This window comes from Mustela putorius, unplaced genomic scaffold, assembly GCF_011764305.1.
Source record: "Mustela putorius furo isolate JIRA1106 unplaced genomic scaffold, ASM1176430v1.1 tig00003834_pilon_pilon_pilon, whole genome shotgun sequence".
NCBI lineage: Eukaryota > Metazoa > Chordata > Mammalia > Carnivora > Mustelidae > Mustela > Mustela putorius.
In genome coordinates this window covers 80418864-80433070 of record NW_025421987.1, presented here as the reverse complement: position 1 = coordinate 80433070, position 14207 = coordinate 80418864, and the positions used below count along the sequence as shown (strand labels likewise).

Below are 14207 nucleotides of genomic sequence, written 5' to 3'. Positions count from 1 at the left end.
AAATCAAGATTAACTTAGTTAACATGTGCAATGTATTTAAAACATTATTATTAACCCACTTTATTCTCTTTTAATAATGAGCATTTAATTGTGCTCTTTTTAAATTTAAATTACTTAAAGGGGCTCTTGCTTTATTGGAATTCAGAAAGGCACTAGTTAATGTTGTTCTTGGTGTCCTTATTTTGAGAGTTCTTTAATCTTATCTGAAACGTCAGTTGGGAATTTTTAATTATAAGTATGAAAAAAACCTTATCTTCAGATTACTTGCAGGGAGGCTCAAGGAACATTAAAAATGACAAATTTTCGGGCACCTGGGTGGCTCAGTGGGTTAAGCCGCTGCCTTCGGCTCGGGTCATGATCTCAGGGTCCTGGGATCGAGTCCCGCACCGGGCTCTCTCTGCTCAGCAGGGAGTCTGCTTCCTCCTCTCTCTCTCTCTCTGCCTGCCTCTCTGCCTACTTGTGATCTCTGTCTGTCAAATAAATAAATAAAATCTTTAAAAAAAAATGACAAATTTTCACCTCCATAATCACATTATGAAATCACATCAGAATTATGTTTTTAAATTAGAATAGGAATCAAGTTTTCTGTCATATTTTCAAACAATATTAGAAATACTATTTGAAAGTTGTGTGTGTTTGGGTGTTAAAGGAACTTTCTTTAAAATTTCTTTAAATACCTTTAAAGGTAGTGACTCAAAAGATTTTGGAATACCATGGGCTTGTCAGCTTAGACTGTAAGAGGCATTAAAATCATGCTGATGTAATGGATTTTGTTTTCTAAAATTTTAATAAAACATTTGAAGTCCCAATTACACCCTAAGATTTATGTGCTTATGGGAAGTCAAACTATGAATTACAATATTGCAGGAAACTTTCCACTTCATTGGATTAGTATCACCATGTACTCCACAAATATGTTTTGTAAAATTTCCAAATATCTAGAAAACCTTGATGCTATGTTATAAAAGGGTACTTAAATATAGATGAGAAAGATAGATGTTTGTCTTCTCCTTTTGATACTGATATTAATTAAAAGGTGGAGTGTTTTTGTTTAAAACCAGTCCCTCATTCTGCATCTACATCCACCACCCCCAATACCATAAGTAAAGGGAAATATGAACAAAGTCTTCCTTTACATCTGTTATTCATTTTAAGTGTGTGTTAGGAAAAAGGTCTACTCTGTATAAAATCTAGCAACAAAAAAGAGAATTGTAAATAGAAAAATAAAACATGTAGAGGAGACAAATAATTCTGTGCACACAGTTTTAAAATCCCAATGGGGAACACTTGTCAGAAAGAGAGACTACACACTTATTAATTTAAACATAAATTCCCAAAGAGTAACATTCCAATATGTTAATTTGCCACAATAGATTTACGCATTGAAATCAGGCCACTGGTCTTGACCAGCAAGTATGATCTTCATTTTACCATCTAACAGTTCAACTGAAATCAAATAAAGATTTTCATATAAATATCTTAATAACATAGACTTTCCTGGGTGGCAATGGTACATTTACTCAACGTTCAGTCAATTCACAGGTAATGAAACTCTTTGTTAAGTGTTATCTCCTCACACAGTAGCAGGGTCTTAAATGGAAAAGGGCTCTGTTCATTTTCTATTTAAATCACAGGAAGAGATTATAGAATTGGTTAATGAAAACCTTATTTTTGGAAATCAGTTAAAAATTCTAAAGGTATGAATAGAAAATAATAAAAGAGAAATAACTGTCTGGATTTTCCCCCTTCTTTACAGTGATATGGTAGAAATATAAGGAAAATGTTTAACATCCTTTAATTATGAAATCTGGTCCCTTCACTTGCTACATGGCTCAGTTTTGAGTAAGAAAAGAAAAAATATTTTTGGCTGCAGCTTTAGTAAACAATGAATGATGAAAAATATTGCAGAAATGTCTTCAAGAAATCTGACAATTGAGAACACAAACTTTATCATGTTGATATCGTCTACATTCCTCCACAAAGCTTGGCAAATGAATAACTGAGCCCTGTTTTGGCAGAACGAGAGAAGGAAGTACTAGTTCCAGCATCAAAAGAAGATTATGAAAACAACTAACCAACACAAAACAGTTATTTCTTCTCCTGAATAATAAAGACACCATGTTTGCATATAGAACAGCTTTTGCATTATTGCTCTACGTATAAGAATATATTAAGGAACTCATAACAGACTGCACATTACAAACTTAAGGTTCTTTGGTGAAGAATGAAAGAAAACAGTATTTGAGCTTTAAAGAAAATGATCTCATCCATTTTGCTTTTATCTATTGATCCGCTGGATCCTCTCACAGAGCAGGGAGAGGTACTGTGTGAGTTTCACCATGGCAACGATTACCACGCCCCCAGCCATCATACATGTTGGCCAGAACAGTGAATGGAACAGCACATTGGAACTGTAGAGTTTGGTTAGGATGACACTCTTCTGGTTTCCTTCTGGGTCAGAATAGCAGGAGAACTGTTGATACTTCCTGAAGTTTTCCATGACGACATTCACCAGGGACATGGATTCTTCAAAATTTTTTCCACACTTAGGTATATAGGAGCACTGTGGAAAATGAGATAAACTGTTACCAGAAGATACTTTCTCTGTGTATATCTGGTACTAGGAAAAGATGGGATATTGAGGTCAACTTAATGATCTGTAAAATAACCATGATATTTATTCTTTTCATATTCAAACCAGTGTCTCCAGAAACCCTAAGACCTCACACAGTAAAAAAAAAAAAAAAAAAACAATGTTTGTGGATGTCTGACCCATATGTACCTAAACAGTTCTCCCATATATAGTTTAATTGTTGATTAGAATTTGATGACTCCAGTGGATTCTTTGGACCATAGCTAATAAGATGAGTTTTAATTATTCCTTATTGAACATACTTTTAATTAGAGTGTCAATCTTTCAGTCTTGTCTATCCATAGTAGTCCATGTAATATCAGAAGCTACCAGGTCTCTCAGGAAAAGTAGTTTATTCTTCTCTTTTTAGCTTGGCTTAATTTATTCAGCCAAGTCTACTTGGTCACATTGCTACTGTAGTCAAGGAAACAGCTATAATCTGTGGTGAGCTGCTGAAAAAGAATCCTGGAAATTGTACAGATATTGAATAGTTAAAGAGCTGTGATGAATTGACTGTGCCCAGTTAGCGTGACAAAATAACTTTTTCCATAAACCAAGGAAAGATGAAACAGAACCAAATAAGTTTACTCTTCAACCATCACTCATCAGAAAATTTACACTATCCTTCCTTTGATCTTTTCACCTCTCTGATCTTTCTCATTATATCTCTTCTAGATGACTCTCCTTTCTTCCTACATACTTAGGTACTTGAATTTCTTTCTTTGTATCTCTTTTCCTTCCCTGCCTTGCCCCGATTCTTCACCTCACTTTATATTCTCACCTCTGCTCCCTCTTCCTGTCCTTTTTCCCTCCCCTGCCCTCTCTTTTCTAGATACAAATGAAATGAAAGAACTTCGAGTTTTTATTATTTATTGCATACACTTTTGAATGCATTTTTTCCCTAATTTAAAAAGCAGTCTTTAAGGAGATGAAATCCTGTGATCCTTTTTCCTTGATCTGCAAATGGACAGTGACAAAACTGATTTTTTAAAAAATTATTTTGAAAAAAAAAACCCATTTCTTACTGCTGTTACCAATTTATAAATCATGCTTACAAATATTCTCATCTATGACTATTTATTTATTTATATATAATGTATTATTTGCCACAGGGGTACAGGTCTATGGATCATCAGGCTTGCACATTTCACAGCACTCACCATAGCACATACCCTCCCCAATGTCCATCACCCAGCCACTCTTTCCCTCCCCCTCACCCCCAGCAACCCTCAGTTGGTTTTGTGGATTAAGAATCGCTTATGATTTGTCTCCCTCCCAATCCCATCTTGTTTCATTTTTTCCCTCCCTACCCTCCATGACCCCCACCCTGCCTCTCAAATTCCTCATATCAGAGAGATCATGTGATAATTATCTTTCTCTGATAGACTTATTTCTGTCAGCATAATACCCTCTAGTTCCATCCACGTCATTGCAAATGGCAAGATTTTTAAAATTTCTTTGGCTTATCTATGACTTTTCCCATGTGACTGGTACCCCAAAGGTTGTGCAGTACACAACTCTCAGAACTGTATGTGGAGACACAAATGAGGTGGGCTATTGTTGAACTTTGAGGTACATTGATGGAAGCTTTGGGGGTAGGATCCCAGAGACCTGTAGATTTCATGGGTAGAAAATATAAAAGAAATGGAATGAGTTCTGCTAATGGAGTATGTTTGGCTTACTTTTTTCTCTGACTGTATTAGTGGGCACACAGGCACCTAGCTTTGTTTATAGTACTGTAATAATTGGATTCTTTGACTCTAAACAGCAGGAAGATTCTTACTTAGTTAAGAATGGGGATTGAGCATGCTTAAAATAATGTTCTCATAGCAGGGCTGGTTGACACCTTCAAATTTAATCAGCTAAGAATAAATGTGAGTATACTCATAAATACGAGTACAGAAGAGAGCTGGCGCTAGCACAACATTAAGGGTCTGAAATTATCTCCAAAAAAAGCAGAATTTCTCAGTGAGTTACAACCTAGTATAAAATTAGCCTATGACTCCGTGAAACAAATCTTCCCACCAGTTGGATGTCTTTGGATCAAAAGGGTATAAGGCAGGATGGAGATATCTACCTTGATTATTTTTTTCCTTCAAACCTGCTTCATGTCTTTATAGTTTTAAAAAATGTTTTCTGAAGCAAATCATTACAAAAATCACAGACAAGCCATTTGTGGTTGAATTGAGACAGAACAAATTTAGATTACAAATGCATCAGCCTTCTGTATATTTTTGTGCCCAAACAGTTTATAGTAGTACTTTCTATGGCTAACAGTACTAAGTTATTGAAATGATCTCAATAAAAATAGAATTCCATTAAATATGGAGTTTTATCTTTTCTTATGCTCTTGTGAATTGATCTGGCTTTTACATTTTTTTTTAAAGAAAGTTTATCAGTCAAATGACAATAATTCTGTCATCAGGTAAGATTCTTCCAAGTAAAATGAGATATAAAGTACTTTTGAGACTGTCTAGCAAGATTACTATACAGTTAATACTGCTTATTAAAGTTTCAAGCCTTTGGGGTCTCAAATGTGGAATGGCCAGATAAAGCACATTCTGTACATTATCAGACTGACTCTACCATATGTCATTCATTTACTTTTATTATTGGTCCTTCTTTTGTCATTATGGGTCCTTCTTTTGTCATTATGAATGCATGAGGTAGTATAATAAGCCCAAGTTGTGTTCTGTAGATCTGGTTACTGTGTTTCTATAGGCAATTTACTTGGCTGCTCAGAGTCAACTTCTTTAACTATACAAAGGGGTTAACAGAACCTTCCTGGCAGGGTCTGTGTGAAGATTAAATGATGAATATGCATAAAACCTCAATAAATTTTCATTTACATATTTATTATCGGAGTATCACATTGTCCATATGATCTTCTAAAGCCTTAACCAAGTGCCATATACTAAACTCTGAAACCTCTAAGTAGGGCAAAAATTATTAGTTATGTGGTGTTCACAGTGGCAGTCCTGTTCGATGACTCAAGTTCCTAGCTTTTGTGTGTCAAGAGATTTGACATTTGACTGAATCCTATTCTAGGATTGTAGGCTTCTTTTTCTATGGTTCCAACTACAGCCATGTGTATGTTCTTGAAGCTGGCACGAATTTGGGGTGAAGATTTAATGATATCATGATTTTATCACATGCTTGGTGGATGATTTTGTGATTGGTTTAGAACACACAGAATGCATTTCAACAAATGGAAACTTTACTATCAATGCTTACTTGGAAAATGTAATGTAGACTGAAAAGAGAAAAATCCCTGCATTTTAAAGCGTATTTTTTTAGTGGGAGGTGTGGAATAAAAAAGATTTAATTTTTAGATTCTGTATAATAGATAACATAAGGGAACATATGAGTATAATTTTATATATACAAGACACTTAAGTACTAATCAAAGTATATTTTATATGTAAAGTATAAATATATAATATTTTACATATATATTATATATACATATATATTTATATAATATGTATATATTTTACCATGACCTTGGGTAATTCTTCTCTTGGTGCTTTAACATATGGAAATAGAAACCTTACAAACCTCTGAGGCAGCTATTCAATGAAAGATTTAGTTTCACATCTCTTTTCTTAATCTGGAGTTTTGTTAATACACCTTATTGCTCTCCCAAATCCCTTGAATTCTCCTTCGTACTGAAAACCAGAGAGCTGGCCCATGGGTATGACCTTTCCTCTCCCAGCTGAAGAAACCCCATTTGTGGCAATTTTTCTTGTTCCCCTTCCATGGCAATGACGGTGCAGCAATAGCATCTTTTCTACAATTCTTTGAAAAAGTGACTGAAACTTTTCTTAGCCTGACTTCCGGAATGTTACACATAAATAGAGTTATTTTTATTCAAATGATGGACAAAGTTTTGAGAAACTACCTGTTGGACTTTGCTTGGACATGCTTTGCTAGGCTTGTGTGAAGCAAATAGTGACAGGCCTTCAGCCTAAAAATAAAAGATGTGGGGAAAAGTGGAGGCAGGGGAATGGGGACGGTTTGGCTGAATAACCTCACAGGTCAGCCTCTTTTTTTAATGATGGTAGGAAAGGAGCTATTAATTCTCAGCATCATCTCAAGGGAAGAATTTGTTCATTGTTCTTTTATAAAAAGAGAAGAGTTTTATATTCAGAGAGGGTTTAGAAATTTAATGAAATCCAATCAATGTTGAGTGTCTTTAATGTGCCAAGCAGCGCGCTAGACACAGCTATCAAAACCAGAAACAATACAAGACAGATCATTAGAAAGAGACAGGAAGGTATTACAAAACAATCATGGGGTGATACAATGGGACCAGTAGCGAAGCTAAAAAGACTTTGAGTAAAGATATATCCTTTGCAGAAGTGGGCCACAAATTTGCTCTCAGCACTTGTTAGTAGCCTTGGGATCCTAAGCCCATCATGATCATGAGATAAAAACAAAAACATCGCTCATGTGAAACAGAGATATTCTTGTTCTAAAGTCAGATGGAACTCTTTTTAGCATCTTCAGACAGTGAACGTTGTGCACATGTTTGGTAAGCCGGTCTGGTGTGTGATGTGTTAAGGTCTGTGCTCTGAGCTGGAGAAGAAGATGGGATTCCCGTGTTCAGAGAGTGTAAAGATCAGCAGCTGGAAGCCTTGGGTGACTCTGGTTCGCAGGTGCATTTTGAACTTCCCAGTTTTTTGGGTAACCGTAATGGACAGAAGAGGTGAGAGTGCGAAATCAGATGTCCCTTTTTTTCCCTTTTGAGGCTTCTTGTTCCTCGTCATCACTTCTAAAAAAGTAAATCCCACAAAATTTGGTTTATATTTGTTAGTTTGAACTTCTAGTGTCTACTTGACTTTGGCAAGTGGGGCCTTTTGAAATGTTTAGGAGTGGAAAGGAAAACAATTTACACTCTGCTATGCACTAACATTTCTTTCAGTATGAGACACAGGTACCTCCCAAGAGACATGTTTTTTGTTTTTTTTCCCTGTGTTTCCCAGAGCTTTCACCTTTGTTACAATATTTCTGCTTGATTTGGAACAGAGAAGAAGTTGAAAGGACCTAGGTAGTTTCAGCAAATGTCTAATAGATACCCTTCAACTTAGAGTGCTAATTATGGGGATTTCATATGTCACATTTCCAGGCATGTTTCCCCCCCATCCCCTTCTTTGAGGGTGCACTTCTGTCTGTTTAATATCTATTCTGTGTAAACTCATGCTTAATACACAACCCTGACTTCCTTATGGGTCACAGATAATTCTGTTCCATGTACAATGGCCTTTTGATCCTAAGCAGCTATTGGGATATGATGGAATGGGATGGATTCTTACCTGTTCACTAAAATATGCCATCTGAGGATAAATAGTTCATAGAATTAGATTTTTCATCCTCTTAAGAGATGCTCTAATGTTTTTCTCTTTAAGAGATAGCAGGGTGAGCTGAAGAGACTTAGATTTTTATTCAGACCTAATTAGTTAGTGAATGTGTGACTTTGGGAAAATTATTTCATTTTCTGAGCTTAGTTACATTATTGCAAAAAGTGGAGATGATAATGATACCTAGTGTGTGGGGTTGCTGCTATAATTAAATAAGTTCACGTAAAATATTTAATACAATGCCTGGCAGGCTGTAAACTCTTGATGAAATTTGACTATAATTTTAGGAGTGTGGTTTTAGTCAGGATCAAATGAGATGATTTTTACAAAGTTCTTACCAGGGTTCTGGGGACGCAGTATATAGCAGACACTTGATAAATGTTTGATCCTTTTATTTCTTATCTAGATCTTTCATTTCTTCCCTTTTATCCTTACCCTACCAATGCAAGGCAGAGGAATTAAGTGCTTCCAAGATTTGCAGGATTTGGGAATCTCACAGCATCCAAACTCAAAGCTAAGTAAAATCTAACGCAGTGGTTCTTTCACTGGCTACTGTCTGGAGACATTTTTAGTTGTCTCAGTTGAAGGGAGGACGATGCTGGACATTTAGTGGGTAGAGTCCAGGGATGCTGCTAGATATCCTACATTGTACAGGGCAGAACCCACCCTCATAGGACAAAGAATTATCTCACCCAAAATACTGGTAATGCTGAGGTTGAGAAAGCCTGGTCTAGATATGTATATTTTCTGCATTTAGGCAACCCAGTAGGCTTCAGAATGGGTGATGAAAGGAATGGTGGGGAGTCTGAAGTTGCAAATAATTGGTTGGTTTATAGAACTTACTCTCTTCCAAAAATAGCTATCTTCCCCATGACAATTATCAATAAAATATATTATAATATGGCACTATCCCACATACCAAAGAATGGATGTGATATTTGTTCTTTGTGCCTATTTCTGGAACAGAGCACCTAAAACCCTTGAAATTTCCTAAGTGATAAGAGCTATAAAGATGTCTTTTGTTAGGTGAATAAGGTTACTTGGGATCACATTTAAGGATGGGGCTGGCTGCCAGGAGAACCACCCATGTGATTAGAGGGTTAGAACTTTCAGTCTTAATCCCTGACCTCCTGTTAGAAGGGCTGGAGACTGAATCAATTGCCAAAAGCTAATGGTTTAATCAATCACACCTATATATGGTAACCTCCATAAAACCCCAAAGGACAGGGTTGGGAGAGTTGCCAGGTTGGTGAATGCAGGGAGATTTGGGGAGAGTGGCATGCTTGAAGAGGGCTCTGTGCCCTTCCTTTTACTTAACCCTATACGGCTCTTCCATCTGGCTGAGTTCTGTCATTTTAAAGTAAGCTGGGACTCTAATAATCTAAACGTGTCTCTGAGTTTGTGAGCTACTCTAGCAAATTGATAGAGCTTAAGTAGGGGTTTGTTGGAAGCTCTGATAAGCAGGGCTTGTGACTGGCCTCTGAACTCAGGTGGGGTAGTCTTGTGGGACAGAACTCTTAATTTATACAATCTAATGCTCTCTTTGGGTAGATAGCATCAGATTTGAATAGAATTGTAGGACACCCAGCTGGTTTTGGAGAATTGCTTGATGGTGTGAGAAATACCCCCTCCTCCTGCCCCCCCACACACTCTAATTGGTTCAGAATCCCTTGAAAGGATATATTTTCTTGTTTTAGAAAACTCCATTCTCTTTTTTTTTTTAACAATTAATTTAATTTTTTTCATGTTCCAAGATTCATTGTCTATGCACCACACCCAGTGCTCCATGCAATATGTGCCCTCCTTAATACCCACCACCAGGCTCACCCATCCCCCCAACTCCCTTCCCTCCATACTGGATAGTCATGTTTAGAGAATCCCTGGTAGGCAGAATAGGTTTTAAACTCCCAAAAGGAGATCAGCATTGAAGAATTTCACAACCATAGTGAATTAATAATAGCCACTGTTCATGATTCCTCTGATGGCCTTGTGGCCCTGAGAGGTAGGGGCCCTGGAGCCTACTTGCAGCTTCCTGGAACAGTCAGCCAATAGCTCTACAAGAGTATGCCAGCTAATCAGCTTAAGCAGCTCCAACTGTAATGTTGACAAGAAGGTGGGCACTGGGTTTAAAGGCTAAAAAAGAAAGTATACGAGAGAGTGTGAAAATTTAAAAATAAAATTCTTTTGACTATTTTCTACAAAGATACATACAGCTTGACTGATATTCTTTGCATCCTGTTTTCTCAGGTCAAACAGGGTCAGTAAGCCTTATGTGTGTCAGTAAAATTCTGCCCATTTCTTGGTAACTCTGGGGAAGACTATTATTTTTAGTGAGCTAGGGAGAGGATAACAGGAAAGAAAAATCCACATAGAGATTGTATTTATGTTTTCCCCAGGAATATTCTAAATATTCCTCATATTGCATGAAAATTGTGGTTTAATAACCTTCAGATATACAGGTAACTGAATTTTCAATATATATATATTTCTTTTTTCTTTTTCTTTTTTTAAATTTAAATTCAGTTAGTCAACCTATAGCTATCACTAGTTTCAGATGTAGCGTTCAACAATCCGTTAATTGTGAATAACACCCAATGCTCATTGCCTCTTGTGCCCTCCTGAATGGCCATCACCCAATTACCCCACCCTCCCACCCACCTCCCCTCTGGGAACCCTCAGTTTGCTTCCTATAGTTAAGAGTCTCTCACGGTTTTTCTCCCTCTCTGATGACTTCACATTCAGGTTTTCCTCTCTTCCCCTAGGATCCTTGGCCCTGTTTCTTATGTTCTGCATATGAGTGAAACCATATGATTGTTGTCTTTCTCTGATTGACTACATATATTTCTGCTTAAAGGCAGAGGACAACTATCCAGGTGTGAAGAGCTTCAGGCCAGGAATGTGAGCCACTTTTGGTGTTACCTTTTCCTTGAGAGTATATGCTGATTCTAGAAGGGGGATGAGAGTCTAGAATACTGAATGGCATTTTGGACAGCCTTGCAGAGCTGGGTGCAGGACCCATCACTGAAGGCCTATCTGGTAGGGGGTCTGATGACCTTCCATTCACTTTGTGTTGGTACCCTAAGTACCGCATCCTAGGAAAAATGGCAACCTGAAGTAGACATATCCTCAAAGGGACTTGAGTTCAGACTTGTATATCTCAAGTTTATGAAGTGAGAATGAGGTGATCATGTATGGCCCATACACCCAGGAGCCTGGCAGAAGCAAATGGAAATATGTTTTGGAAAAGATGACATGATGATGTCACTCTAGGCTTAAAATTATTCTTATAAATGATTTTGCAAATACGATCCCTGATGAAAATTTACCAGATATTACAAGACATGAAAAAAAGCAGGAGAAGAAAATCAAATAGCATAGGCACATAGCAGCTCTGGATATTGAAGTCCTCAAGATAAACTTTAAAATAACTCTAATTTTATTTTTTATGTTGAAGGACTTAAAAGATAAAAATGAGGATATTTCAGAAAACCAGAAATGGCAAAACAGACTCCAATGGATATTCTCAAAATGAACAACATAATAGGAGAAATTAAGACTGCAATGGGTGGGTTTAACAATAGATTTGTCAGAGCTGAGGAATAAATTACAAATTAGAAGATAGGTCAGAATGCAGAATGAAGCACAGAGAGATTAAAAAGAGAGAAAGTAAGTACACAGGAGATACAAAGAGAAAGCTTAGCATATGGCCAGTTGGAGTGCAAAAAGGAGAAACAGAAGTGAATTGGGGCAGAGACATATTTGACGAAATATTGACTGAGAACTTTCCAAAACTGATGAAGAGTATCAAGAAACAGTGAAGGAAGCTCAGGGAATGCTAAGCAGACAAATAGGTAAAGGCATACTCTGCCATATAACAGTTAAACTGTGGAAAACCAAATCAACTCATCTTTTAAATAAACCAAGATTACCTTCAAAGAAGCAGCAATTAGACTGAGAGCCAATTTTTATTTTTCTTTAAAGATTTCATTTATCTATCTATCTATTTATTTATTTATTTATCAGAGAGGTAGAGAACTCACAAGCAGACAGAGTGGCAGGCAGAGGTGGAGACAGAAGCAGGCTCTCTGCCACGCAAGGAGCCCGATGCGGAACTCAATTCCAGGACCGTGGGATCATGACCTGAGCTGGATGCAGCAACTTAACTGATTGAGCCATCCAGGCATCCTCTGAGAGCCAATTTTTAAACAGTAGTAATTCTCACCAGAAAACAATGGAATATTTCTGAGGTGCAGGAACAAAATACCAGCCAAGTTAGAATTTTATGTCCAGTGGATGTATTCTTCAAGTAATAATGTCTGCATAAACTTAGCATGTCTTAGAATAAAATGGAAATATATGTAAGTTGGAATGATAATAAGTAGGAGTGAAGATGTTTTATTTAATGTCCTTAAGTAGTCAAAATTGCAAGTTGTAATATCTAGGCTAATAAACCCTACAAGAATAGTAATGCAACCGATAACTTCCAAGAAAAAAAGGGGGTTGGATGGGATTATAAAAATAATCCACTGAGGGAAGTGTTGTCTTTTCATAAGTGGACTTGGGCAAATGGCTGTCCACATGAGAAAAAAAGAGAAACCCAGAAGCCAGACTCCTGTGTAAAAATCAATTCCACTCTAAATGTATTCTAAATGTGAAGAGATCGTATTCTAAGTGTGGAAGGAGAAATAATAATTTTTCTAGAAGATAATTTAGGAGAGTGACTTTGTGAACTCAGGACAAGTAAAAACCTTTTAAACAGGACAACAAAATACCAGAAAACCAAACCAAACCAACCAACCAAACAAAAAGATAACCCCCCCAAAAAACCAACAACAAAACCCTCCCCAAAACCAAAACATCAAAACAACCACCACCACCTTCACAACAGCAAAAACAGATTGACAAAATTTGACGATATTGAAATTAGAAAGTTTTTTCTTTCGAAGACATCATTAAGGGAGTGAAAAGGCCATAGAATGAGAGAAAATATTTGCAACACATAAAACCAACAGAAGTTCATATCTAGATATAAAAATTCCTATAATGAACATGAAGAAGAAACAATCTGATAGAAAAATGAACAAGGGAATGGAACAGAGATTGTATAAAAGAGGATATCCAGGGGCTCCTGGGTGGCTCAGTGGGTTAAGCCTCTGCCTTCGGCTCAAGTCATGATCTCAGGGTTCTGGGATCCAGCCCAGCATCTGAGCTCTCTTCTCAGCAGGGAGCCTGCTTCCCCCTCTCTCTGCCTACTGTTCTGCCTACTTGTGATTTTTCCCTCTGTCAAATAAATAAATAAAATCTTAAAAAAAAAAAAAAAAAAAGAGGATATCCAGATGGCCAATAAATAAATGAAAAGGCAGTTGGCAACATTAGTCATCAGAATCCCAAGGAAATATCACTACATTAGCTAAAATTAAAATTACAGATGTTACCAAGTGTTGGTAAGGATCTGAAACAATAAAAACTCTCGTATCTTCAGGGTTGGTGGCAGTTTGGAGAAACATTTGGTGTTATTTGCTAAACTTTCAGATAGGTGTACCCTGTGATCTAGAGACTTCATTCCCAGGTTTAACCCAACAGAAGTGTGTGTGCTTGTGTACCAAGAGCCTTTGTACAAGAGTATTCATGGCAGAATTATTTGAGAGTATTCATGGCAGAATTATTTGCAGAAGCCCCAAACTATGCACGACTCAAAATCCATCAAAAGTAGCATGAATAAATAAACTGGCACATTCCTATAATGGGATAAGATACAATAATGAAAATGAATGAGCTACTACCAAGTGGAATGGCTCTAACAACTATGTTATGTGAAAGAAGCCAGACATGAAGGGAAATACTCTGTATAATTCTATTTACATAATGTTTAAAAACCAGGCAAAATTAAATAATGTCTAAGGATATATGCTTAGGTGAAAACACTGCAAAGAAAAATACAAAAAAAAAAAAGTAATTGCTGTATAGTTGTTGTATTTGGCAGGATACAAAGCCTATAGTTATTTTAAGGGTAGGAGGGGTATTTTTGTGGTGCGGGAAATGTTTTATTTCTCTACTCTCATGGTGATCTCTGTAAAAAATGCTTGTACTGCACCCTCTTTCCTTTCTTGCATGTTTCTGTATGTGTGTTATAATTCACAGTTAAAAATAAGGTCAGGGGGCAAATAAACCAAACAATGACCTAGTATCGTGCTGACAGCAAACAGATACTGGTC

At 36.8% G+C, this 14207-nt stretch overlaps 1 protein-coding gene across 1 annotated transcript in view; it reads right to left on the bottom strand.

The window, feature by feature from the left end:
* Positions 1-1897: 1897 nt before the first annotated feature.
* Positions 1898-14207, bottom strand: part of KCNMB2 (potassium calcium-activated channel subfamily M regulatory beta subunit 2) — a 230515-nt gene continuing 218205 nt past the window's right edge. Inside the window, exon 5 of the mRNA XM_004756622.3 lies at positions 1898-2563. Coding sequence (XP_004756679.1) covers positions 2279-2563 — 285 coding nt within the window. The 3' untranslated portion in view covers positions 1898-2278. The remainder of the gene's footprint in view (positions 2564-14207) is intronic.